The sequence below is a fragment of the Barbus barbus genome (genome assembly GCF_936440315.1).
Source record: "Barbus barbus genome assembly, chromosome: 40".
In the NCBI taxonomy this organism is placed as follows: domain Eukaryota; kingdom Metazoa; phylum Chordata; class Actinopteri; order Cypriniformes; family Cyprinidae; genus Barbus; species Barbus barbus.
The window spans coordinates 24,863,106-24,888,229 of NC_136718.1; the positions used below are offsets into that span (position 1 = coordinate 24,863,106).

The window sequence follows — 25,124 nt, forward strand, 5'->3', positions numbered from 1 at the left end:
CTACATTTATAGTTAAATCATGACGTGAGCGATTCAAATCTGCGCCTGGGAACCAATCAGAAGCTTACAACAGCCTGCTTGTGCTACTTCCCCTCCCACGAAACATTTGTCCTCTTCGACTTGTTCTTCTTTTGCTTTGGTACCGTCGTACTCACAAGTAAGTAAAGAATTTTACCATCCGAGAATATTGAATCTGTTAACTTACTAAAATATACAGAATAAATATATACATCAATAATAAAAACGAGCTAGGTTAATAGCTAATGATAATACGCAATTAAAATAATTGATGTGCGTGTGTTTTCATTAAAGAAAAACACCAAAAAATAGCATTGTGTAAGCAAACTGGCATTTAAAAGGGATAAAGTCCTGAAATATAATACTTTTTTTGTAGCTATAGGATCAGGGCTTATGCTGGTAAAACAATTTCAGTGAAAGCAGAGAAAAGGTGGATATATGTAGTATTTTTATGACTGTTTTCTGACATCTTTGTCCTCTAAGGACCTCTGAGCTAGTTTTTTTTGCACAATGGTTAAGAAACAGGATACGATACAAGCTCACATCGACGGTCTAAATGAAGTAAATAGTTTTTCTGAATATCAGTTTTATGAAATTGGCCGCTGGAATATCACAAACAGGAATGTCAGATACAATGGCAAGTCTTAACATGCACTGCTCAGTACAAAAAGACTACCATATCATGCAGTGATCGAAACTGAAATGGCGCTTCACTTCTTCACAAGACTAGCTGGGGCCGCCCCTGCAGTTGTTGTTTTTGCTCGCATACAGGCTCAGATAGTGCGAGTTAAAGGGACAGTTCACCAAAAAATGAAAATTCTGTCATCATTTACTCACCATCAAGTATTTCCAAACCTGTATGAATGTCTTTGTTCTGCTGAACACAAAGCTAGATATTCTGAAGAATGTGAGAAACAGAGAAGTTCAAAACAGTCTGGTTACAAGCTTTCTTCAGAATATCTTCCTTTGTTTTCAGCAGAACAAAGAAATTTATACAGGTTTGGAACTACTTAAGGGTGAGTAAATGATGACAGAATTTTCATTTTTGGGTGAACTATCCCTTTAATTCTTCATTTTTAACTGAGGAAAAACTGTAAAAAAAATTAAGCTTCGAGAGTGTTTAAAACAGCGCCATCTGGTGTTAAATATAAATATAGCAGTCAAAGGCCTAAACATTACCACTCCATAGATCGATTCAAGTTATGTGCACAAATGAAAGCATAACCGTGTGTGTGTGTGTGTGTGTGTATGTTTATGTGGTTTATGAGGACACAAATGTGTATAATGACATGGGTATGACAGAGGTATTACAATATGAAGGTGGTTCACGAGGACACTGCCTATGTCCCCGTAATTCAAAAGGCTTAAAAAACATACTAAATGGTGTTTTTTTGAAAATCTAAAAATGCAAAAAAGTCTCCTGTGAGGACTAAGTTTAGGTGTAGGGTTGGTGTAGGGCAATAGCACACACAGTTTGTTCAGTATAAAAACCATTACGCCTATGGAGAGTCCCCATAAACCACAAAAACCAACATGTGTGTGTGTGTGTGTGTGTGTTTGTTTGTTTGTTGAATTTCCATCCCTGATAAATTAATTTACCAATTAAGCTGTGCAGTTTAATACCAGTACGAATATCAATATGATATAATAGAAGAATAATGTGCACACATGAAATGCATGACATATGTAATTTTCCTGGAATATTACTTGTATGAATGGGTATCTAAAATGTAACTAAGTCTGAATTAAAACTTACGGATCTATAGCTGTATAAAGCACTTTTACCTGACACAGGTTTAGATAGTAGATGGTAACAATGCTCTACCAGTCCTAGGGGGTGCATGAATGCAGCACAACATTTACAGTTTTATGATTTGGGCAAATTATCATAGTTTTAGGACTATAGGTTACAAAATATGGTAGATGCAGAAGAGAAGAAGTGATTATTTCAAGATTAAGGCTTGGACATACTGGTTTAAAATCAACTCTGTTTTTAATGGGAAAATGCAGATAAATGTGATGATAATGTTCCAGAAAATGTGGAGCATAGCTTATGAGATGTAAAAAAATATATAATTCAGAGAGGAGAAGCTTGCTAGATGATACGAGTTAGAACAAGTTTGAAGGGGACAGATGAAAAAAATGTGGGAATGTAGTAAGGCCCTCTTTAATTTTCTTAAAGAAACAGTGATAAACAGCTCTGCAAAAGACATGTGTCTTCCTGTAGAATCAGTGGCGCAGAGAGTAAAAGATACGAGCTGCTGTTGATGCGAGTTCGATTTCGGCTTTTGTCAAACTCGTGCAACTCCTTTCCCATCACATACCAGATCAGAAAGGCATTTATTTTCAATAAAAAATTAAGTAAATATTTGAAAAGTGGAGATTAAACACCACATTAATAATACAGTGTGCTTAGCTGTTAGTAGGTTTTTGTCCCAATAAAGTGGCGTTCATCAAATAAAATTTATGATAATTTACACTCTAAAATGTTATTGTCTAATATGTTATTGCATACTGTTTTATAATGTACTACAGTATAAATATCTGCCACCTAACTACTATTTACACACCTGTTGCTAAAGAAAATGCTGCTATTTTAGTGTACACTTAATTTATCATTATTTGCACTTAGTGTAATTAGATTATATCACTTTTTCCACAAAAATATTGTTCAGTTAAAGACAGCTCATTCAGTTCAGTCCATAGCCTATGTAAAGTTATTCAGTTATGAAATAAGTTCAGTTGGCCAATATTGTTTACTAGTATGAAGCCTTAATAACAAGCCTTTGTAAAAAGAATAGTTAGCACATTTGTTTGTAAGGTAACAACCTTCACAGCTGAACTGAATTAATGTTTGTGTTTGTCATGTGACAATTAAGCATACTACTCTGAAACATTTGTTGCTTATGGTATACTGTTTCACACACTATTCTTTAAAAAATAGTAGGCAGTGTACACTGTGTACTGGGCAGTAAGCAGTATGCAGTAAGCAAGTATGCCATTTCGAACACAGCCATTGTTTTATTAACGTTTACCCCAACCCTAAACAATAAAGCAAAAACAGTAATTATTGTTGTGCAGTGTGACAAAAATTACGCCGTATTGATGTGTGGATGTCCAGCTACGAATCTGTATACCAGATATACCCTTTAACCGTGAATGGCATAAAAAAATGGACTGGAACCACTGATCTATAATAGAGATTATATATAGATAAGTGACTGGCACGCAGCCTAAAGTGACTCAACTTAGTTTCGTTTTCAGTGAAATGGCAAGAGCGACTCAACAATGCGCTTGTCCAATCAGAAACAGCCTTTCTTGGTGCTGTTACCAAGATTGCCTCCCAAGAATCTCCATGTTCACTGCGCTCGACGCTTTTCAGTTTGGTAACCTTTGCAGATACAAGTAAGTAAAGAATTTGACTCTGTTAACTTCTTAAGCATACGGAATAAGTAGTTACATAAATAATAAAAAATATGACGTAGTTAGGATCAGGGCTGATGCTGGTCTTTGAATGCGGGTAAAATATTGATATGTATTTTATGACCGTTTTTGACAGTCATTTTGTCCTCTAAGGACCTCTGGGTAACTTTTTTTTAATTGATGTACAGTGGTTAAGAAATAGGCTATACAATATGGTAAGATCACATCGACGGTCTAAATTAAGTAAATATTTTTTTTCTGAATATCAGTTTGGTTAGTTATGAAATTGGCCTCAGGAATAATCACAAATAGGAATGTCTGATAATAGTAAAATAATTTTCGCATATTTCTAACTATCACAAACTGCTCCAACACAAAATCTGATCGGTGTGAATGAAGTCGACAGACAGAAAGACAGTCCTTCCAGTCATCTGGGAACGCCCTTAAAAACAGCTCTGACTTTCGATCCACCCAGTCACCCAACTCCTCTCATTTACATATGACGCTTTAACAGAGCTACATATAAGCTGTCACCCGATCAGTCATATCCAGTCCACGACCATTAGGAATAACTATCTTCACTTCGTCTGCGGCTACTTCGACTGATCGGCTGTCTCAGGACTCAGGAGACTCGATGTTGATAAAGTAGTATAGATGTTAAGTGTTTTAAAACTAATCTTGGAGATGAGATTTGTTTTCATGTTCGTCTTGGTATTCTCAGGTGGGTTGAGAGTTTGGATCGGCTAATAGAAGATGGTTGTGGTTGCGGATTTTTTTCCTGGATACATGTATCATGTACATTTGCGTATTTGGGCTAATATATGACCAATATATATATTATCGATATTTATTTAGTGTTTGATGCCGCTTTACTTTCTGAAAGACGCTTCTCTCTTGAAATGTGGTGTTAGAAACATGTCAGACGGGAGAAAGTCAGGACGATCCCGTTAACATTACGTGCCAATTAACAGGCAGCTTTGGATACAACAGTAAGGAATGTCATAAATAATACAATTCCTCCATAGTGCTCGCATGTCATTTGTAAATCTTATTTGAAATGAAAAGTAGCCTGTTCTTTGAGCTTTGAGGGCAGTTAATTCACCATTTAATTGAGTGCATTTATTCTGTGATGATATGGTCAGCTCGTGAATGAAGTGAGTGGAGTGTGATCTGAACAGCACTTAACAAAGATTTAACTCATAATGATTAAACATCATCTCACCTGTAGAGCAACAGCAGAAGTGACTCCCTAACATAGACTGAAATGAAAAATATAATACTTATGTTACTGTTGGGGTTGTTGAAATACATAAGAAGAAAACCTGAGAAACACTGTTTTAATCTAAACCATAATAAATTCTTACTTTCTGTCCCAAACAGTCGCTGTGTGTGAGATTGAGTTGAAATTGAAGGCAACTAATGGAGAAAATGTTATCATACCCCTGGACACTGCTGAACTGGAGACCGCCAATCGAGTGAGAATAACTTTCAAAGGAGAATATGAGGAAAAAGCATGTATGATTGTGCAGTTCTGCGCCCACGGGGAGACATGTTCTGTCGTGGAAACACCTGGAGTCTTACTGAGCATCAAACAAAGAACCTTAACTCTGCTGCATGCCAGCTTCAATAACTCAGGCATCTATGAAGCAAAAATCATCACGGGAAAGGTGGTGTCTGAAATAAAAGTTATACTTGTTGTCAAAAGTGAGTATCTTAATATAATGTGTGTCTGTTTGCCTGTAGTGTTCCACATTCAGGAATATGAGAAAAATAATGCAACTTGTAAAGATTGTTCCTTAAAAAGTTGTCAAAATTAAGTTCATGTTAAATTAATCATTCCGGCACTTACTTGTGCCGGAATGATTTGTAACATTTTCACAAGAAATTATTTCATTTACACAGTAGCATGATTTAAAACTGCAGACACTGGGAATCCAAACAGACAAATGCTTTTTTCTTTTTTTTAAAGTCACTGTTGAAGAGAATTATTAGTGAAAGCATTCAGGTGATCTAAACTGATATAAGGACACATTGTTTGATCCACAGCATGAAATCCTCATGATCTATGTAGTGATTTGGAAAAGAAACTATTGCTCGCATAATGTTTTGGATAATTTGTGTAAAAACCTGTGCAAGCACACATATCCTTCATAGACATTGATTAGAAAAGAGTAAAAACTTGTATAATATGATTATATTTGATGTGGCAGATGGTAGCAGTTGCTGAAGTAGGATTGTTAAGATATGTTTTTTGTTTGGTGATATATTACCCAAAAATATTTGCAATAAATTATATTATTGACCATTTCATGCCACTGACTTTATGATGATAATATAATAGCATAATAATGTAAGTGCACCCTTGTTGTCTTTTACAGAACCAGCATTTTCCCCCAGTAGAGCCCTACTATACACCTCCACCCCAAATCCTCCCAACTCCTCTGAACGCCAGCGGCTGAACACTTTACTGATTCTTCCAGCCATCATCATCATCATCATCATCTCTGGGGTGGTCGTTTATTTCTGCAGGAGGGCAAGTACTTATGTTTATTCTTTTATTGATGGAAATGAGCACCGCTGCAGATGATCTGGGGCTGTATTCAACTAAAATCTTGAGGCTAAAGGTTGCTCCTAAAGTGGAAATGTTGTTCCTAATTGTAGGACTCGTATAGAGTGATTCACCAAGCATTTTTTTAAAGGCCTTATATTTTAGTTTATTCTCTGTTCTAAAGAATTTATGTGGCTTGGAGAAATAAGTTTGCTATTAATTCACCATTATTCAATTAATTATGAAGTGACGTGTGGCCAATGGTGACCCATACTCGGGATTTGTGCTCTGCATTTAACCCATCCAAGTGTACAAACAGTAGAGATGCACGGATGGTGCAAAAAAAATGCATTCTGTTTATTTGCAGATGGATAAGACATTTTCATTAATGATGCAAATATTAACTAATTTCTAAAATATGAACGTGTTTTAAGTAGGTTACAGGAATTGAATAAACCGTAAGTTATTCAACAAAACATGTAGTCAAGAGTAGTGAGGGATTTTCTGTCTTTTGTTGTTTGATTAACACTAACTACAGACAGCACAGCTTTATTAGGCTGCTGTTACAAGACCTATTTCACGGATCCATATACACATGTGTCTTCATTCGCAGCTGTTTATATTAACTGAAGACAAAACCGATAGTGCTTATGAGGATACTAGTCAGGACGACCATTTTGACATCATTTGGCCACTTAAGCACAAGCTAGAGGTCTGCTCGGGACTGTGTTTTTAGTCCCGCTCCCGGGATATATTCACTCTTTGTTCACCTGCTGCCGCTTTGAATAACTTTCTTCCCGACCCGACCATTCCCGCTAAATTCAGATCTCGTTTCCAGAATCACACATTTAAATTTCCTGAAAGAAAACGAGACAGGCTAACAAATAAAAGTGTAGGAGGAGAGCGGGGCACAAAGTAACACTTTTTGACTTTCTCAAATTGTGTAAATGCACATAGTGTTCAGAGTATAATTTTTTATCCACAGTAATTTCACACTTGTCTAGTAGGCTACAAATATGTCGCTTTGTTTCATAAATACAGTGTATACGTTTTTCTTTATTTACCCTCAAAAATTTAAAGTGAGATGTGACAACATGCCCCGTTGGTGGGATACATTGTAACATGACCATATGACACCCTAAAATGTTATCTGATCTTATGAAAAAAAATATACAAGATAAACTAAAATATTTTGTCAGTAAAATAAAATAATTATTTATTTTAAATAAAATAATGGCTTTTTTAATAATTAAAAATAATATGATTTTTGAGTTTGACAATGAAGCGTTACATCTTACCCCATTTACTACAACCGGTTAGTGTCTTCTGCTAGTTATAGAGGCATTAAACAACTATCTAAACTGATAAATAACAGATTGGAGATTAAAATAATATCAGATTGGTCTAATTTTAAATTAGTAATAAAAACGGAGATTAAAAATGTATTTAAGACAGAAATATAATATTACTATGGTAAAATAAATGTTCAGTGATATCTTTACAAGACTTTTGAATTTTGGCGCACTTTTTTTCTCTATATAATGTTGATATGGTAACTAGTAAATACTGTAAATTTGGTTATGCTAGCATGTGTGGAAATATATTTAAAAAAAACGTGTGTTACAACTAACTCTGCGTTACTTTGTGCCCCGCGCTTTTATTCGTCTTGTCAAGAGTCTTTTATTGACAGCAAAATGTGGCAAGACACAAAACATAGTAGGAAAAAAACGTGTCACAGAGAAAAATAAATACGTACAAATATTGTATTCCTTATTTTCCGGATACAAATCGTTTAACCTTTACAACACAATACGAACAGGAAAAAAGTAGGTTGTACAAAAATGGCATATTATCATTTTATTCGTCTTGTCAAAATACTAAATTAGTTTAATATCTTGCTGTAAACACAGTAGCCTAGGAAAAGTGTCGCAGAAAAAAAAATCGACATCTGTCATTTAAAATTATAGGCTAAGCAAAATATAAACAAAACTGAATTGAACGTTCTTCAAGGACAGCGCATCCACAGTTTGCTCCATCTTTATTCTGCTGTCAGAATAAACCTACCTACCTGTTCTGTCTGCGGGCCGTATATTGACCACCACAAAGCACTGGTCATGCGTGCAGCGCGTGCATAGGTGTCTACTGCAGGCTGTACCTGTGCTCAAGGCTGGACTGGGGTTCAAATTCAGCCCTCGACAAATCTGTCCCATCCGGCCCACGAGTTCCTCCTGAATGATTTACTGGGTTATAGGGCCTTCAATTGGAGTAAATAAATGAATAAATAAAACAGGACAGAAACAAATAATGATAGATATTACTGAATTCTTAATAATAAACTTAATAATGCATTTGTGACAGTAAAGCAATGATTTTAAGCTAAAATGCAGATACTGCTATTCAATTCTGTCATAATTTCCTCACTCTCATGCTGTTCCAAACATGACTGACTTACTTTCTTCTGTGGAACACACAAGAAGATCATTTGTAGAATATTATCAAACCTTTGATAACCTATTCTACTTTTTGTATACTATACAGAAATTTCTTGAAATTTTGAATGACATGATGGTGAGTAAATGATGACCATTTTAATTTTTTGGGTGAACTATCCCTTTAAGAACTTTAATATTAGTAAATATTTAACACCCAATTTATATAAGACACTATTTAAATATTTAAAAAGAAAGAAGCTATTAAAGCTATTATTATTAAATTTAATATAGTTCATGAAATCCAGAATTTAACTCTGTTAGTATGATGGTGGTCACAACAAGTAAAACCACCTCATTACCATATGGTTTTTAAAATAAATAATAATAACAAACTATGGAATTTGTAATAAAAAAAATAAAAAACTGAACATGTAGAAACTACAAAAACAACTTCTCCAACTCCCCAATATTTAAAATAATAACATCAGCCAAGAGTTTGTACAGAGTTAATGTCTGCAAGTTAAATAGGTGCCATGTGTGTAATTCATAGTCGTGGCTGTTTTCAGCCAGCATCTCCACAGAACCTTTAATGTTCTCATATCACTCGACTGTATGACAATTGTGTGTCACATCTGAATGGATCAAGCGACTTGCGCTTTGGATATGACAGCGCACAGAAAAGCGCCTCTGGAGCGCGCGAGTACCGAATGGCTTAAAAAGACGTGAAAATAATACATTTTTGTGACGATGCAACAATGACCGATTAGGCAATTTACAATTCTGTCAGCTGTCCTGAAACACGAGCTAAAGTATCGTTGTATCGCAGCACTAGATGCGCCGATGTGAAGAGAAAGTTAAAGAGAGAAGACGCGGTACAGAAGAATCCCTCACGTTTTCAAATGACTGATTTGATCTGATGGTTTGCGTGGATTTATTTAATCATCTAACCAACACGCTATATTGCACGCACAATTTAAAATCAAAAGCTGCAGAAATTAGTTGTGCGATAGCCTATATGCGCAATCCCGCACCGAAATTCAGTTCCTGATGAACAATTCTATTATACAGAGAATTGTGAAATACATTTCCATGACTTTTCCAAAACTTTCTGGGTTTAATTATTTTTCAAAAATTTTCCAGGCCTAGAAATTGCCGTTTTAAAATTCCATGATTTTTCCAGGTTTTTCATGACCGTACAAACCCTGAATGTGATGATCGGGTGCGGGTGGTGTGCGGTTATCTAATCAGATCCAAATATCGGTGCGGGTGGATTATTTATTTGAAGCTGCGGATTCACTTTAGTTCATCCGTGCATCACTAACACACACACACACACACACACACACAGACACACTCTCTCTCTCTCTCACACACACACACACAGTGAACACACACCCGGAGCAGTGGGCAGCCAATGCTGCGGCGCCGTGGAACAGAGCGCTGTAACTGACAATCGACTCGAACCCGTGACTCAAGTCTGACTCAAACATCATGGGTCGTGGCCTAATGGTTAATGTATGGAGCAAGTGAATGAAAGTTAATCAAAGTTTATGGTAAAACGCAGAATGATTGCCTGTTTTTGAACCGGTTTAAGAGTAATGTGGTATATCTGAATATGTTAATTACTAAATTATTTGCTTGTTTTGTTGCTTAATGTTAATTAAAAGAGCCTGGTTTAAATGTATATGCCTGGAGTGTATACATTTAGCTTATAGTCACCTTTTTTCATTTTATTTGATTTGCATCTTTTAACTTTCTTTTTTTCTGTTGACTGCCAGGAACGTGAGCCATTAGCTGATGTTGAAGAAGCCAAAGAAACCCCTGCTGTTTCCAGGTATGAAGCTCCTCGCTGATCTGTGAATTTCCTCAGGTCACTGGATATTTGCCATGTTGGGCCTCACTAAAGTCAGTATTCTGTTGTTTTCTTTACAGACCCAGCATCTTAAAAAAAAATAATAGGAAAAGTAATTGCAGTGATTGTGCAGCAGTCTCGTTTAAGGCATGTACAGAAGACACTGATGATCAGCTCGTGGATACCTGAGTGTGTAAGCGTCTGCCTCTTGAACCGAGGTGTCAAAACTGCATTACTTTTTTTTTTTTTTTTTTTTTTTTTTTTTTTTTTAATCTTGCAGGAAAATTTGAAAGATGAGACTTTTTCTTGTCAGAAGTAACAAAGCTCTCTGCGATTATTGGATGGGAGGCCCATTGCAAATAATATTTAGAGAAGGGAAAAGTATGGACCTGGCAACCCTGGCTTTAACTTTTTTAAATACTGCATTAATTCTACACAACACATGACTGGCAGGATACAGCCGCCCCGATTATCAGCTGTTTTTAAACAAAGAGAATTGCTTTTATCAGCCAAAACCTGTAATTGGCTATTACATACTAAATATCATTCCAAACACTATAGCCTTAATCAGACTCTTGGTCTAGCTCAGATTTGTGTCCATATCTGATTGGAATCCAATCATATAAAACTGTGTGAACACCAGACACAACCATTGTCACACCACAACAGCTAGAAGCTTTCTACACTAGACAGCTCAACATTATTGCCATAGAAACAAATGCAAATGGTCCAGAAAATGAAAGACAATCAGTCATTTAGATGATTCCAATCAGATGTGGACTGAGAGTTAGAATGTATCCTTTGAGGCCAATGAACTTGCCAAACTATCAGATGCAGTGACTTACTCTTCATCACAAGTATGCATAATATTATCTGGATACGTATTAACTACAATTTTATTTCTTGTCTTTGTTTCTTGTGCTGAAACACTGTGTTGTTGCGTTGTAGTAAGGCACACTGTAGCTTTAAATTTTCACAAGTGCTCTCTTTTCACAATTAGTTATTTGTTATACATGTTATTTATCAGATGTTATGTTAAGATTTTATATAGAAGTTATTTATCAAATGTATTCATTTAAAAATAAAGATTTAAAGGGGAGAAGTAAGATTTTTCTTTATTTATTTGTGTGCACAATTTATTGTCAGCATCTATCTCTAAATGCCATTTCAGATGCAGCTTCTGTGTTGATTTAATTTGCTTGGTAACAGGCCAGATGTCTTATTATTCTAATTTATTGATTAAATGTAAGAATTTGACTCAAAAATAATGGACACTTTTAGAAAAAAATGGCTTTATAAAGGTAAAAATGCCCATAAAATGTAAAAATCAGTTTAAACTCATTGGAAAAGATTAATTTCTCTCAGTGTGAACTGACCACCACACAGAATATGAAGGATATCAAAAACTTCAGGAGTCACGGTAGTCCTTAAAGTACCAGCACAATAACACACTCAGCAATATATTGTCTACTTATTATTATTGATAAAATCCTAGAAAATAATAATTTTTTGTCAATATTGCACACCACACCCCTAAACCCAGGTGAAAAAAAATAATTATAAGTCGCTCTGGATAAAACCATGTGCTAAATGAATAAATGTAAATGTCACGGTGTAATTTAAGAGGGTTCAGTTTGACAATGTGGTGCATCCTTGGTGTAAGACAGACACAACTAATGACAAGATCAGAAAATGGCTTTCCCTCAAGATGACTAGTGAAAAACCACATCTGTCTTTAAGAATCTGGCTGCAGACAGGCACATGTACTCTTAGACAGACACCTGGCTGCATGCCTGGATAACCAGCCCCTATTGTTCTGTGCTCTCTCTCTTTCTTCGGCTTGCTCCTTTTATCAGGGGTCGCCACAATGGAGTGATCCGCACATCCGGTTTGACCCATGTTTTACGCCAGATCCCTATTGTTCAGTGCTGGTACAATTGATAAGACCAGAAAATGGTTTCCCCCTGACACTGTGAATAAACCGATCACCTGGACTTCTGTCACTGGCACGCACTCTTATGCACACATCAAGCCCTGGACTGCAGCCAGCACCTATTGTTTGCTGATAAGTTGCTACACAGTGAAAAATGTGTGTGTGAGAGAGAGAAAGTACTTCACTGTTCCATCAGAAGGAATCATCATGCCCGTGTAAAGCAGGCAAATAACATATTTTGGGCTCATAATGATGTAACTTTTACTATTTTATTCTGCAATAGTTTCCTGCATTAGCCAAATGAAACTAGCTTTTCATTTATATCCATTGCCAGGTTGTTAAACGGATGTCAATCACTCCAAGTGACATAGATGGCAATCTGATAACACTAGCAAAACCCCATTTCACTGATCATCATCAACCTCCAGCCTCAAATACTGAGCCAGAAAATCAGAACAAAGCTCTGTAAACACTTGCATTTATTCAACATAATACGTGTGTCCCATCATGTAATGAAAAGTTATACACACACTTGTGGTCTTCATGCTCACTTGGGCCAAACACAGGAAAAGCATCATGTGAGTAGACAAGGGCTCAAGTACAAGACTGTAAGTGTAAGTGTGAGTATTTGAACAGGCCCAGAATCTTTCAATTTGTTAATTTGTTCACTTGGCTTCTTCTCAATCATTCTTTTTAAACCTGTTTGAAATAATCACATCTGGTTTTAATTTACAGAAGTCACCTTTAAAGCTAAAACATTTGACAAATTGATTTTCACTTTTCCAGATATTAGTGGTTATTGTTTAGAACTAATGTTTTAGAGCTAATATTTTAGAACTATAGAAAACAGTATTTTCTGAATCTAAATTTTGACTTTGAAGTTTTTATTTATTTCTTATTTATAGTATTCCAAGCTATCATCTGCTGATGAGGGAACATCATCAAAACTCCTGAAACTGATCAGGACTTTAGGTTGAGCTTTAATTCTCAAACCTCATTTGATACTTCCTGCCCATAAATTTGAGACAAATCTTGTGACATTTTCATTTAATTACTGCCCACTTGTATAATCTTTTGACTCACCCACTATCCCTATGCTGCCTTTATAATGTGGATCCAATCCATTGAAAAAAATCACTAAGATGAATTGATAACTGTTTCTGCAGGCTCTATCATTACATCAGTAGGTGGTGAATGTCTTTTAGTGTGTAGAGAGAAATGTCTTTTGTGTAGAAATGTCTTTGTGTGTACCTGGGACCAGCCTGTAAACCATATATATTGTGTGGAGAGGTGTAACGGTTCAAGTTCTAACGGTTCAAGTTTCCATTGGTGTGTGGTGAGCGCTCTGGCGCCGTTGTACTGTGGCTGCCGTCGCATCATCCAAGTGGATGCTGCACACTGGTGGTGGTTAAGGAGAGACCCTCCCACATGATTGTAAAGCACTTTGGGTGTACAGCAATACACAATAAAGCCCTATATAAAAATGCATCATTCATATATAATGAGTTGTATTTATATATTACAGCACAATTCTGAACCTCGCCCCATGTGCATGGTTTCCGGCGATGGTTATGGCGATGGAAGCCAGATTGGATTCAGTGCTCCTTCCTCTTTTTCTCAAGCATCGCTCTTTGGTTTGCATGACTCACCAAAAAAAAAAAAGTGTTACACGGGCTTGACTGTCGTTTGGCACCGTCTGCTAAATACCAGAGGAAGTACAGATTATAATCAGTTTGAGAATGATTTTTCTTATCCTGTGCTCTGGGCGAAGTAGGCTATTCCTTAAATCCAGCTGGAGATCATTTCTCGAATCGCATCGAGCATGCAAAACTACAATACAAGTGAGTCAATAAACTATATTTTATATATTAAAACTTCCATAAACTGTTCATTTGTAAAAAAAAATATATATAAATAAATAAAAAAAAAGAGAAGTTTAAAATATTTGTGTACTAAATATATGTTGTTTATTTTATCTACAACTGTAAATATTTCTAAGAAAGTTGGGAAAAGCGGTTTGTCTTATGTTGTGGGTTTTCTGTTTTATAATTGTAATAATCAGTGATGAGTGATTGAGTTTAGAGATTTGCTCTTGATTTCTGATAGTGTGACTGTTGCAGACTGCATGTATCGCTGTATCAGAGGCCACACTTGCGGTCTTTGTCACTCGAGAGCGCGTGCGCGCGACAGGAAGTTATGCGCAAGACTGTCTCAGGTGGAAAAGACGCATAGCTGGCAGTGCAGTGCCCTTAACGCACACTGAATCCACACTATCTTATATACTGCTCCGGAGCGCTATTCGAGGTTTAGAGTATCCCATCATGCATCATGTTTTGGAATAAATCATGAGATTTATGCCGAGATTTCGCGAGAGGTCTCGGAAACCTAAATAGCCTATTAATATAATGATTAGATATTAGCCTACATAACCCTGGTAGAAAAACAAAGTCTTGCACGTTGTATTGGTGCAAAGATGAGTAGTGGTGATATTTATTTTGTAAAACATTTGCAACTGCTTTTTTATCACTTAATTAGAAGCACCACAAATTAAACTGAGTCATGTTATAGGGACTACTGAACAAACATTTAGAAGTTGATTTTAAAATGCATTATTTGTTGATTTTAAAATGCAAGTATTTAAAATAAAAATAAAACTATGTAAACACTTTTACAACACTATAAGTGTCCGATCAGGTAAAGAAAAGCTCTACACACACTTGTGGTCTTCATCCTCACTTGGACACTTGGGCCAAATACAGGAAATACGTCATATAAGTAGTCAAGTGGTTAAGTGCAAAGACTGCAAAGAGTGCAAGTGTTTCCAGGAAACATGTCGTTCAGTCAGGAAACCAGAGCAAACCATTGGACACAGGTGTGAGCTTGAACTTGCCCCAGATTCAATTCCCTCAATTAGATTTCACAAAGTATTTTCATCGGTCAGTCATGGAGGTTAAAAGGTTAAAGCTTTATTTATATAGCGCCTTTAAAAAGTGTTTACAAAGTATTTTACAGAGAGATACATATGTGCATTCACAGAAAAGAAAATACAAATACAAACATGAAAGAGATAAAGTAGTAAAACAAAGTGCAATAACCAGTTTGTGTTTTGAGATACTTTTTAAAAGTGCATAATGATAACTTTTGACAACGCTTAATTCAGGTGCGAAAAGAGTTCATATCTAACGCATGAGTACAGAGAGATGTGTGAGTGAGTGCACGGGACAGGAGAGACGCTGTAAGCGCGCGCACTCTCTGGGCGAGAGCAGCGTGTGTCTGAGCGCGCGCGCCAGGTTTTGTGAGTGAGTTATCAGAAATAGGAAGTGCAGGCGACGAAACGGGAGGAGCTGGCAAAATCAGTCCGAGCTTTGAGAAGAAAAACTATTGTAGAATACAAATGTTTAAGGGCTCTGGACGAAATATAACCCAGGGAAGGGAGTTAATTTCTTCAATCACTTCGAACATGCAAAACTCCAATGCAACAAGTGAGACATTAAACTATTTCATATATTTCATTTATTAAAACTTTTATAACTTTTCCTGCACGGATTGTCTTGTGTTATGTTGTGTAGCGTGTTTTCTGTTTTATAGCCTGTATAGGGCTGCTATGAATAATAATAATAGGCTAATAATAATCAGTGTTAAGTGATAGAGTTCAGATATTTGCTCTTGTTCAGCGGAATTCTGATTTTATGGCTGTTTAAATGAAGCAATGCTACTCATGCACGAAAACGAACCACAATTATTTACGATCATTTTATAATATTGCAAATAACACGATTCGTAAATTCAACTGATACACATACCTTAGGTTTTTTTCACGTTATTAAGATTTCAATTGGTAAATGGTCAGATGATTTCTAGTACACAGGCAGTTTGATGGTGTTTTATTGTAGTTTATCACTAGATGGCGCATACTTCTAACATAAGAGCGATTTAGGTTTTAAGAGTATGTCTCTATGTTCCTGTGCAGGGTCTGCAGTGTCCTTCTGTCTGTCTGCTGTCTGGAAGAGGATGACTTCTGTCTTTCCCTGTGGGAGTAAGTTTTTTTTTTTTCTTGAAAGAACTTGGTATACATTTATTAACAAGAGTGTGTTTCCGAATTAGTAATTTTCACTTTTTCTTAAATGTACAGCCCATAGTTACACAGAAGTGGACGGGGACTTGCCTCTCTCTGTTGAGGAGACCAGGCCAGACCAGATCCAGAGTTTAGTGCGTCTCACTCACTGAGGATGATGAGGATGCCTGATGAAGAGGAGCAGCTTGACGAGTCAAGAGATACAACAATGAACTGTAAATTTGTAATTTTCCTGGCTTTGTATGAAATGGTTTCTGTGATCACTTATTAAAAAGATGATTACAAAAATAAGACTTTATTATTTTTTTCATCATTTCCATCTGAAATCTGAAATAATTTAATTTTCACAAATTTCATCATTAAATCACATTTAAGCTCATGAAAAAGATTAAAAAATTTCTTGTCAAGAAAAAAATGAATAGGCCTAGTTTTCTAGTTTTACTATATACTAGAATGGTTTATTTTAAATCAAAGTCAATTCATAAAATGTGTGAATGCAAGAGATTACAGCTGCATTTCCATGCGCTGTGCGCTCTTATACAAGTCATTACGGAGTATTTAATACTCATAAGCCATTGCTTATTAACATTAAATACAAATGCAGACAATTCTAAACGTGCTTGATTACCAAACGCAACAATAGTAGGCTAAATATTCATGAGCGTGCCATGGTTGTTATCGGTACCTGACCAATCCTGGAACAGGGGGCGGGGCTTGTCTCTGGATCTTATTAATATTCATGTTCGTATATTCACACAAAGCTCTTGCGCTGTGACTGCGGTTGTTACGGTATCGCTTATGTGTCCGGAAGAGAGAGGCTCGTCGGTTTTAGATGCTCGTCGGTTTGATGGGCGATGGGGCTGATCGGTCGCGTGCGTAAAGAATGGTTTATCATCGGTATAGTGCTCGTGATCGCGTGCGCCAAGCTCGCGCCGTTCGTGGGAGTGAAAGGAGGTGAGTACCGGACAAATCTCTGGACTGATCATGTCTATAAAAACTTTCAAATCAGTTAATGCATTGCTAATAAAGCATTTTACTGTGATCAACATAAGAACATGATCAAGATGACTTATGTGCATGAATATGACAAAACAAGGGAGTGAGCAATGATAGTTTGTGCATTGACATAAAGTGTAAGTAGTTATTATGTGAGTTAGGGTTAAATGTTTTGGATGTCTCAATCTAAATGCATGTGTTCATGATGAAGTTGATCTGAATTGTATCATACAGTGTTTAATCGCTGTGGTTTGTGGTTGTTTTGAGTGTAGTTAGTTGTCATTGTGACACGTTGCAACACCCGGATCTGAATAATCCTGTTTGTCTTCCAGTCTGTTTTTCCTGTTTATTTGTATGGGAGAGCATTAAGCACTGCCTTGATACCTATTCGTTTGGTTGTTTAAAATGCCTTTAAGTTTGAAGGTTATATACGTAGTTATAGATAGAAACAAATGAGATTTGGGTTTTCTCTATTGATCAGGACTGTTATAGCAAAAATCATCAGTATGTTTTTCCACCAATATGAATATCTAATATAGAAAACAATCACAGTATATCAGTTTGTTTTGACTTGAGAAATACCACTTGATATATTGGTTTATAACTGATATACCAGTTTGATTATCCCTTCCCTTACAAAACAGTACATTGAGGGCACTATGATGTACACGGTTATAATGTGATACTGAATAACTATCATCTTCATAAACTGTAATATTTATGTTGTACGCCAAAGAGAGACTGAAGAAAACCATGCTTACCTGTCCAAATTGCCATGCTATTACCCTAGTGTCCCAAAACATTGAAATACATTTTACGTACATATTACCTCATGCTATTATTACCCCATGATCAATAAGGTCTGTTCTCTTTCAGGTCCTCTTCGGCCGGAGATCACCATCACATATGTTGCCGTATCTGTTATTTTCTTTAACAGTGGCTTGTCATTGAAAACAGAGGTATGATGGTGGCTGTTTGGTTTTTATAATTTAATAGATTTTTAAAAACTAATGTCAGTTTTGCTCTGTTTTCAGGAGCTAGCCAGTGCATTGATGCACGTGAAGTTGCATTTCTTCATCCAGACATTCACGCTAGTATTTTTCCCCATCGCCATTTGGCTTCTTCTCAAAGTTCTGGCTCTAACGGCGATCAACGAATGGCTTCTCAGAGGGTGAGTGCATGTATTTTCAGTCCTCTTCCTTGCACACAGTCACCTTCTCTACCTGTTCACCGCTCGGCTGAATGGAGTCTCTGTCGGTAGGTTTGTGCTGAGTGTAACTGGATCTCAGAGGTCTTCTGTGTTGGCGCTTTTGGTTATTTTCCTGCTAGAGAGGCCTTGTGCTCACCTGCAACCTCCACACGGCCTTTCACAGACAGAACAGACTTTCATGTTTTTATAACATTTAAGATTATGAGTCACTACAGCACAACCATTCACTGAAATTTCCTGAAGTGACTATAGTAGAGCGTTGCTCGCTCCTTTCTGTATATACAGTGGGAAACAAATGTGATTTAAGTGCAAATTATGTGTGTAATTATTTACTAACTGCTCTCTCTCTCTCAGGTTGCAGACGGTTGCTTGTATGCCTCCTCCTGTTTCCTCTGCTGTCATCCTTACTAAAGCTGTAGGAGGAAATGAGGTATAAAAATGATAAAAACTATAATGCATCATACAAATTTTACAAGCAGACCTCACTATAAAGTCATGATCATTTTTATCACACTGTTGGAAAAACAAAAACTTTCCAACAGAACAATAACACCATTTGGTGTAATAGATAACTAATAGTCCCGTTTAGAAATAAAAATTTACAAATTTAAATCTTTCATAACAATGGTCACAATGTCACAAGCGTGCATCCATCATAACAGCAACGACAAACACATTCGTTACAATTTTACAAACACATTTCATTACAGCAATCACAACTTTACAAACACATTCTGTTTTATGGGTAACAACTTTACACAATCACAAGTATCACAACTTTACAAATGCATTTCATCACAATGATCTTTAATGATCACGTAAAATCTTTACAAGTTTGCACTCAATGCAACGTTACAAACACATTCTATCACAACAATCACAACTTTACAAACACATTCTATCACAACAATCACAACTTTACAAACACATTCATCACAACTTTACAAAGACATTCTATCACAACAATCACAACTTTACAAACACATTCATCACAACTTTACAAAGACATTCTATCACAACAATCACAACTTTACAAACACATTCATCACAACTTTACAAACACATTCTATCACAACAATCACAACTTTACAAAAACATTCATCACAACTTTACAAACACATTCTATCACAACAATCACAACTTTACAAACACATTCTATCACAACAATCACAACTTTACAAACACATTATATCACAACAATCACACCTTTACAAACACATTATATCACAACAATCACAACTTTACAAACACATTCATCACAACTTTACAAACACATTCTATCACAACAATCACAACTTTACAAACACATTCTATCACAACAATCACAACTTTACAAACACATTCTATCACAACAATCACAACTTTACAAACACATTCTATCACAACAATCACAACTTTACAAACACATTTCATTACAATTATAATTTCTTTATAAGCTTGCTTTAAAAACTTCTTCACAGCAATCACAACTTTACAAATACATTCCTCCATGTGGGTGACAACTTTACAACTGGGTTTTTATCAAAACTTTATGAACAGACCTCACCACAAAATCATGATTGCTGTTAACATCACACTTTGTTCTAGAAATCATAACTTTCCAACAGAACGATCACAACATTTGGTGTACAAAATAAATAAAACCATAGAATTTACAAATGCCTCTCATCACAATGATTACAGCTTTACAAGCTTATGCCCATCACAAAAACCACCACATCACAACTTTACAAACACATCACAGTTTTACATTCAAGTTCTCTCCACAGGAATCACAACTTTACAAAAGTATTTCATCAAAACTTTACAAATAGACCACTGCAAAACTGTTACAATCACTGTTATAATCAAACTTTGTTCCACAAATTATAACTCTACAACCAGCCAATCACAATATTTTGTGCACATAGTAGATACATTTTTTTTAATGTTTATGTATTTAATGTATATGTATTTTTTCTCTTTACAGGCTGCAGCCATTTTCAATTCTGCATTTGGGAGTTTTCTGGTAAGTCTGATACTACAGAAAGATAAAAAGGGAGGAGAAAAGAGACAAATAGACAAACAAAAGAACAGAAATAAAAGCATAATGTGAGAGAGCCATTTCTCTGTCCTGTCTACAGGGGATTGTGGTCACTCCTCTTCTGCTGCTGGTGTTTGTGAGTATAAAACTCTTCTGTTATTTGTTTTCTGTTCACTGTGAATGTGCTGAACAATAAGCATGTTGTGTGTTCTATTTAGCTTTGTTCTATAATATCTTGAGCATATATTTTTTGTGTATGTTTATAGCTGGGCTCTTCGTCGTCTGTCCCGTTCTCCTCCATTTTCTCGCAGCTTTTCATGACGGTGGTCGTCCCACTCATAGTTGGACAGGTGAGTGAGGGAGTTGTTTTAGTAAATTGTGCTCTAAATGTGTTTTGATCCTCATTATTTCACACAACCTACCAAATGTCAACAAAAGAGTAGTAATATCACTTCTAATCCTTAATTAAGATAATGTTTTGTTTGACCTAATCTATAATAATTTTGAATTAATCTATGACGGATACACAGACAAACAATAAATAAAGTGCAATAGTAAAAGATCGTTGTTATGCCAGGGATGTGTATGTACATGTGGGGTGGAGATATCAAAATAAGGGCGAGGTCCTATTAGGCTATGGGTGTGTTTGTTTTGGTGCTTTCAGATATCTACATCATCGCTTGGTGCACCTTTAATTTACTATATTTTAATCTATCAACAAAGTGCAATAGTAAAATCTAAAATCTGCCTTTTGAGGAAAATCAATGGACAGAATCTCATTTCACATGTAAAAATGGGAAATAGTGCCTGTATGAGAAAGGAGTAGGAGCTAATGTTAATGTTTCTGTCCTAAATGATTTAACAGCAGAAATGAAGTTAATAGGAAGACACTGCTGTGATTGAGCATGTGTTGTGCATGTAGGTGTGCAGGAGGTTCCTGAGAGAGTGTCTGGACCGCAGGAAGCCTCCGTTTGGGACGGTGAGCAGCGTCGTTCTGCTCATGATCATCTACACCACCTTCTGCGACACCTTCTCCAACCCCAACATAGAGCTGGACCATCTGAGCCTGCTCATCATCGTCTTCATCAGTGAGTGTGTTGTTTTCAGTGCAGGAAACATATGTGACCCTGGAGCATAAAACCAGTCCTAATACAGGTATATTTGTAGCAATATCCAAAAATACACTGTATGGGTCAAAATTATAAATTTTTCTTAAAAATCAGTTAGGATATTAAGTAAAGATCATGTTCCATGAAGCTATTTTGTAAATTTACTACTGTAAATATATGAAAATGTAATTTTTGATTAGTAATATGCATGACTAAGAACTTAATTTGGGCAACTTTAAAGGTGATTTTCTCAGTATTTAGTTTTTTTGCACGCTCAGATTATATCTCGGTCAAATATCCAAACAAACCATGCATCAATGGAAAGCTTATTTTTTCAGCTCTCAGATGATGTATAAATCCCAATTTCACATTTTTTGTGGTCCAGGGTGACATATTTGCCGTAAGCCTATGAATGTATATCATTAATATTGTTTGTCCCTCCCCCCTTCATTTTTCAGTATTTTCCATTCAGTTGAGCTTCATGGCCTTGGTATTTTTCTTGTCTACAAGGTGAGAAACATAAGTTCACAGAAACACATTTGTTTTCTGTCATAGTGGGTCTTTCCTCTGTCTGTTGGTTTAGACATTATTTGGTATGATTATTAAGCTGTTTGTTTTTCGGGTTTAACTTTCATTTTGGACACATTTGATTGACAATTAATGACTAGATGTTTTGAGTGGTAAGACTACTGCACAGAGATCTATATCATATATTTTGAGCAACATGATATTAGCAACTGAAAATGTAGGAAACCGCAGACAAATGTACATAATCAGTTGCATCAATGTACTAAAGCAATCACAACTTGTTGAAAAGAATGAGAAACTGCTTGTATGATGTGCACAAGTGACTAGATGATGTGGAGGTTGAACAAGTAGTTTTTAAAATATCATTTCTGATCTGAGAAATGCACCAAAGCCTCACTGTAAGCTGACTTTAGCCCTTTATCCATCAAAGGTTCTGATTGGTGTGTGATCAATTTTGACTCCTAGTGTTTCCACTTGGGTAATTGTGAGCTAACTGAGCTCAAGTTGTGCTGAGCTCAAGTTTTGCTTTCTAAATGAGCACATGGTGTAAGCGCTGAGAAATGTAGGGATTTGTGTGTAGAGTTTTGCAGCAACAGTTCACCAAATCTGACTCGTGTGTTAAAGCAGGGAATAGTGTTTATAGTTTAGGGAAGTGCTTTTTCACAAATGCGTGAAATGGTTATGGTTTTGAAATTTGAGTTCAAAAGCCTGATTATAGTGTTTAAGCAATCGAGAAAAACTGTAATCTGTTTATATGTATATGATGTTTTCAGGAAATCCTCTGGTTTCACTACGGCTGATTCGGTTGCCATCATGTTTTGTGCGACTCATAAATCCCTCACTTTAGGTAAAACACACACGTCTGTCTGAGTAAAGCAAATATGAATGGTTTCCTACCTTCTCTAGCTGAAAGCTCATGTTTGATGTGTGTTTTTGTAGGTATTCCCATGCTGAAGATTGTGTTTGAGGGTTATGAGCATCTGTCTCTGATATCAGTGCCTCTGTTGATCTATCATCCTGCTCAGATCCTGCTGGGAAGCATCTTACTGCCCTCCATTAAAACATGGATGAGCGGCAGACAGAAGGTAGCGCACACACAGATTTGACCAAAACTGCTGTAAGTGTGAGAAAATGTAAACAGTACTGTCTGTGAAATATAAAGTTGAAATAAGAAATAATCCCACAATTATAAGATGTTTTTGTGAAAAAAGTGAATTATTTTTTTTCCATCTTTAATTTACCATATTTAAATTTTGTAGCATTTATTTACATCTAGGAAAAAAAACATTCTTCCATTTAAATATGTAATATATTCAGTTCACAATTTTCTGCAATTTAAATAATGGGTTCATAAAATGTTTTTGTCAGACAAACCCCTACCTAAAATAAGTATATCTGTAATTTTAAATGAATATTTAACGACACATTTGCATGTTTGTAGTTCTCTGACGTAGATTTATCAAGTCACATAACATGCAATTCATCTTTTCTAATTGTTTTTAGTTAATTTATAATAGTGAATAAATTAACTAACAATGTTTTTTAATTAATAATTTAATAATGATATACATAATCAAGTTTATTTATATAAATATTTTATATAATATTAATAATAATAATATTTTATATGGATTTTAGTTTTACATTTTTAATAAATGAATTACAGTTTATATAAATGTATTTTTATTATTTAATTAATTGTTAGATCAATTTATGAACCCAAGATAGGAAACCTTGATTTAAAAAAAAAAATTGGATGCCAATCGCTGATTCAATTTATTATTATTTTGTGAAACTGCTAGAAAAAAACATTAATTTGAACGTGTCATATCTAGAATGACAACATGGGCATAAAACTAAATATTTCATGTTAATTTGTGCTCACAACTCTAATGTGCATATCAGATATTTTATTTCTTTTAAAAACTTGAACTTAAAATCTGTTTCACAAGATGTTGAAATGACAGACGAGACATTACTGTGCTGCTGTATGTTGGATCAAAGTTAATTTGGGTCTGTTTTAACTCTTTAATTGACTTCCCTTACAGACTCTAACACCCATATGAACTACACTGTCGATTGGAAGCTGTGAAACACTTGGCTGAGCCAAACCAGACCAGAATCAACAAGACCAAACCAGACGTGATGCCAATCAGGTGGATGTATACATGAGATTAAGTGCCTTAACGTGACCCACGGGACCTCAGGCGGCCTCCGGCCTCAGCACAGGGACTACAGACCATTCCATGAGCTTTTATAAACAGATACCTGAATGTCTATTTTTATTTTTATATGAAGTGTAAAATCTTTTCTTACTTCAATGGCACTCAGACTTTGTCAAATGGATTTATTTTTGTTTTTTAGACATCCAAGAAGAATGTTTTGTGTATTCATGTGTGTTCATTGGGCTTTGGGGATTTTTACAGCAGTAAAAATAAGTGAAATTGCACTGCTAACATCCTTCACATTTACATAATGATGAGAGTATTACTGACTCATTGTTCATTTATTCTGATGCAGTACAAGGTCAGCTGTAGTGACGGCGACACCATTTGACATGTTATGTTACTGAAGACAATAAAGATTGTTAAATTCTGTTTAAATGAGGTTTTGTGTGCAAATTTTTCTGATGTAAAAATGTAAAAGAAATTACAACAAATCAATTGTGACGACCACAAATACACAATGCTTTGAAAATAAATCTATTTATTAAATTTGTTTAATCATTCATTCCATTTTTCAAATCAAATACAGACTGAACATTTATCAAAAATTAAACGAGTTGTTTCAGTGAAAACACTGAAACAGACTAAATTAAACCTTGATTTACCTTTTAATAGATGCTGTTGTATTAAAACGTTTCTATTGCATCTTATGGTTTAAACTGAGTATTTTAACTAGTATTCAGACTAATATTCATCATTTGTGGTTTTTAAACAGTTGATATTTAATCTTCAGTAAAGGCAAAAGCAATTTT

The 25,124-nt window shown here is 35.6% G+C and overlaps 2 protein-coding genes across 3 annotated transcripts; both read left to right on the forward strand.

Annotated features, from left to right (window-relative positions):
- Positions 1-104: 104 nt before the first annotated feature.
- On the forward strand, positions 105-11,376 carry LOC306859889 (uncharacterized protein). Its single transcript, XM_079401286.1, has 6 exons — positions 105-157; positions 3,283-3,423; positions 4,822-5,145; positions 5,820-5,974; positions 10,200-10,255; positions 10,354-11,376. Coding segments are annotated over exons 1-6 (786 nt in total). The 5' UTR covers positions 105-156; the 3' UTR covers positions 10,463-11,376.
- A 5,634-nt stretch (positions 11,377-17,010) lies between these two features.
- Positions 17,011-24,868, forward strand: LOC306859666 (sodium/bile acid cotransporter 7-like). Of its 2 annotated transcripts, none has more exons than XM_079400820.1 (12): positions 17,011-17,235; positions 18,154-18,236; positions 18,312-18,448; positions 18,842-18,917; positions 20,457-20,495; positions 20,611-20,646; positions 20,777-20,860; positions 21,433-21,598; positions 22,078-22,129; positions 22,921-22,994; positions 23,087-23,264; positions 24,196-24,868. In XM_079400820.1, the coding sequence occupies exons 1-11, from the start codon at positions 17,136-17,138 to the stop codon at positions 23,251-23,253; spliced, it is 1,014 nt and encodes a 337-aa protein (XP_079256946.1). In that variant the 5' UTR covers positions 17,011-17,135; the 3' UTR covers positions 23,254-23,264; positions 24,196-24,868. The 2 variants fall into 2 exon arrangements, with proteins under 2 accessions (XP_079256946.1, XP_079256947.1); XM_079400821.1 differs by having other exon boundaries at positions 17,042-17,235; positions 23,087-23,232; positions 24,196-24,867.
- The last annotated feature ends 256 nt before the right edge of the window (positions 24,869-25,124 follow it).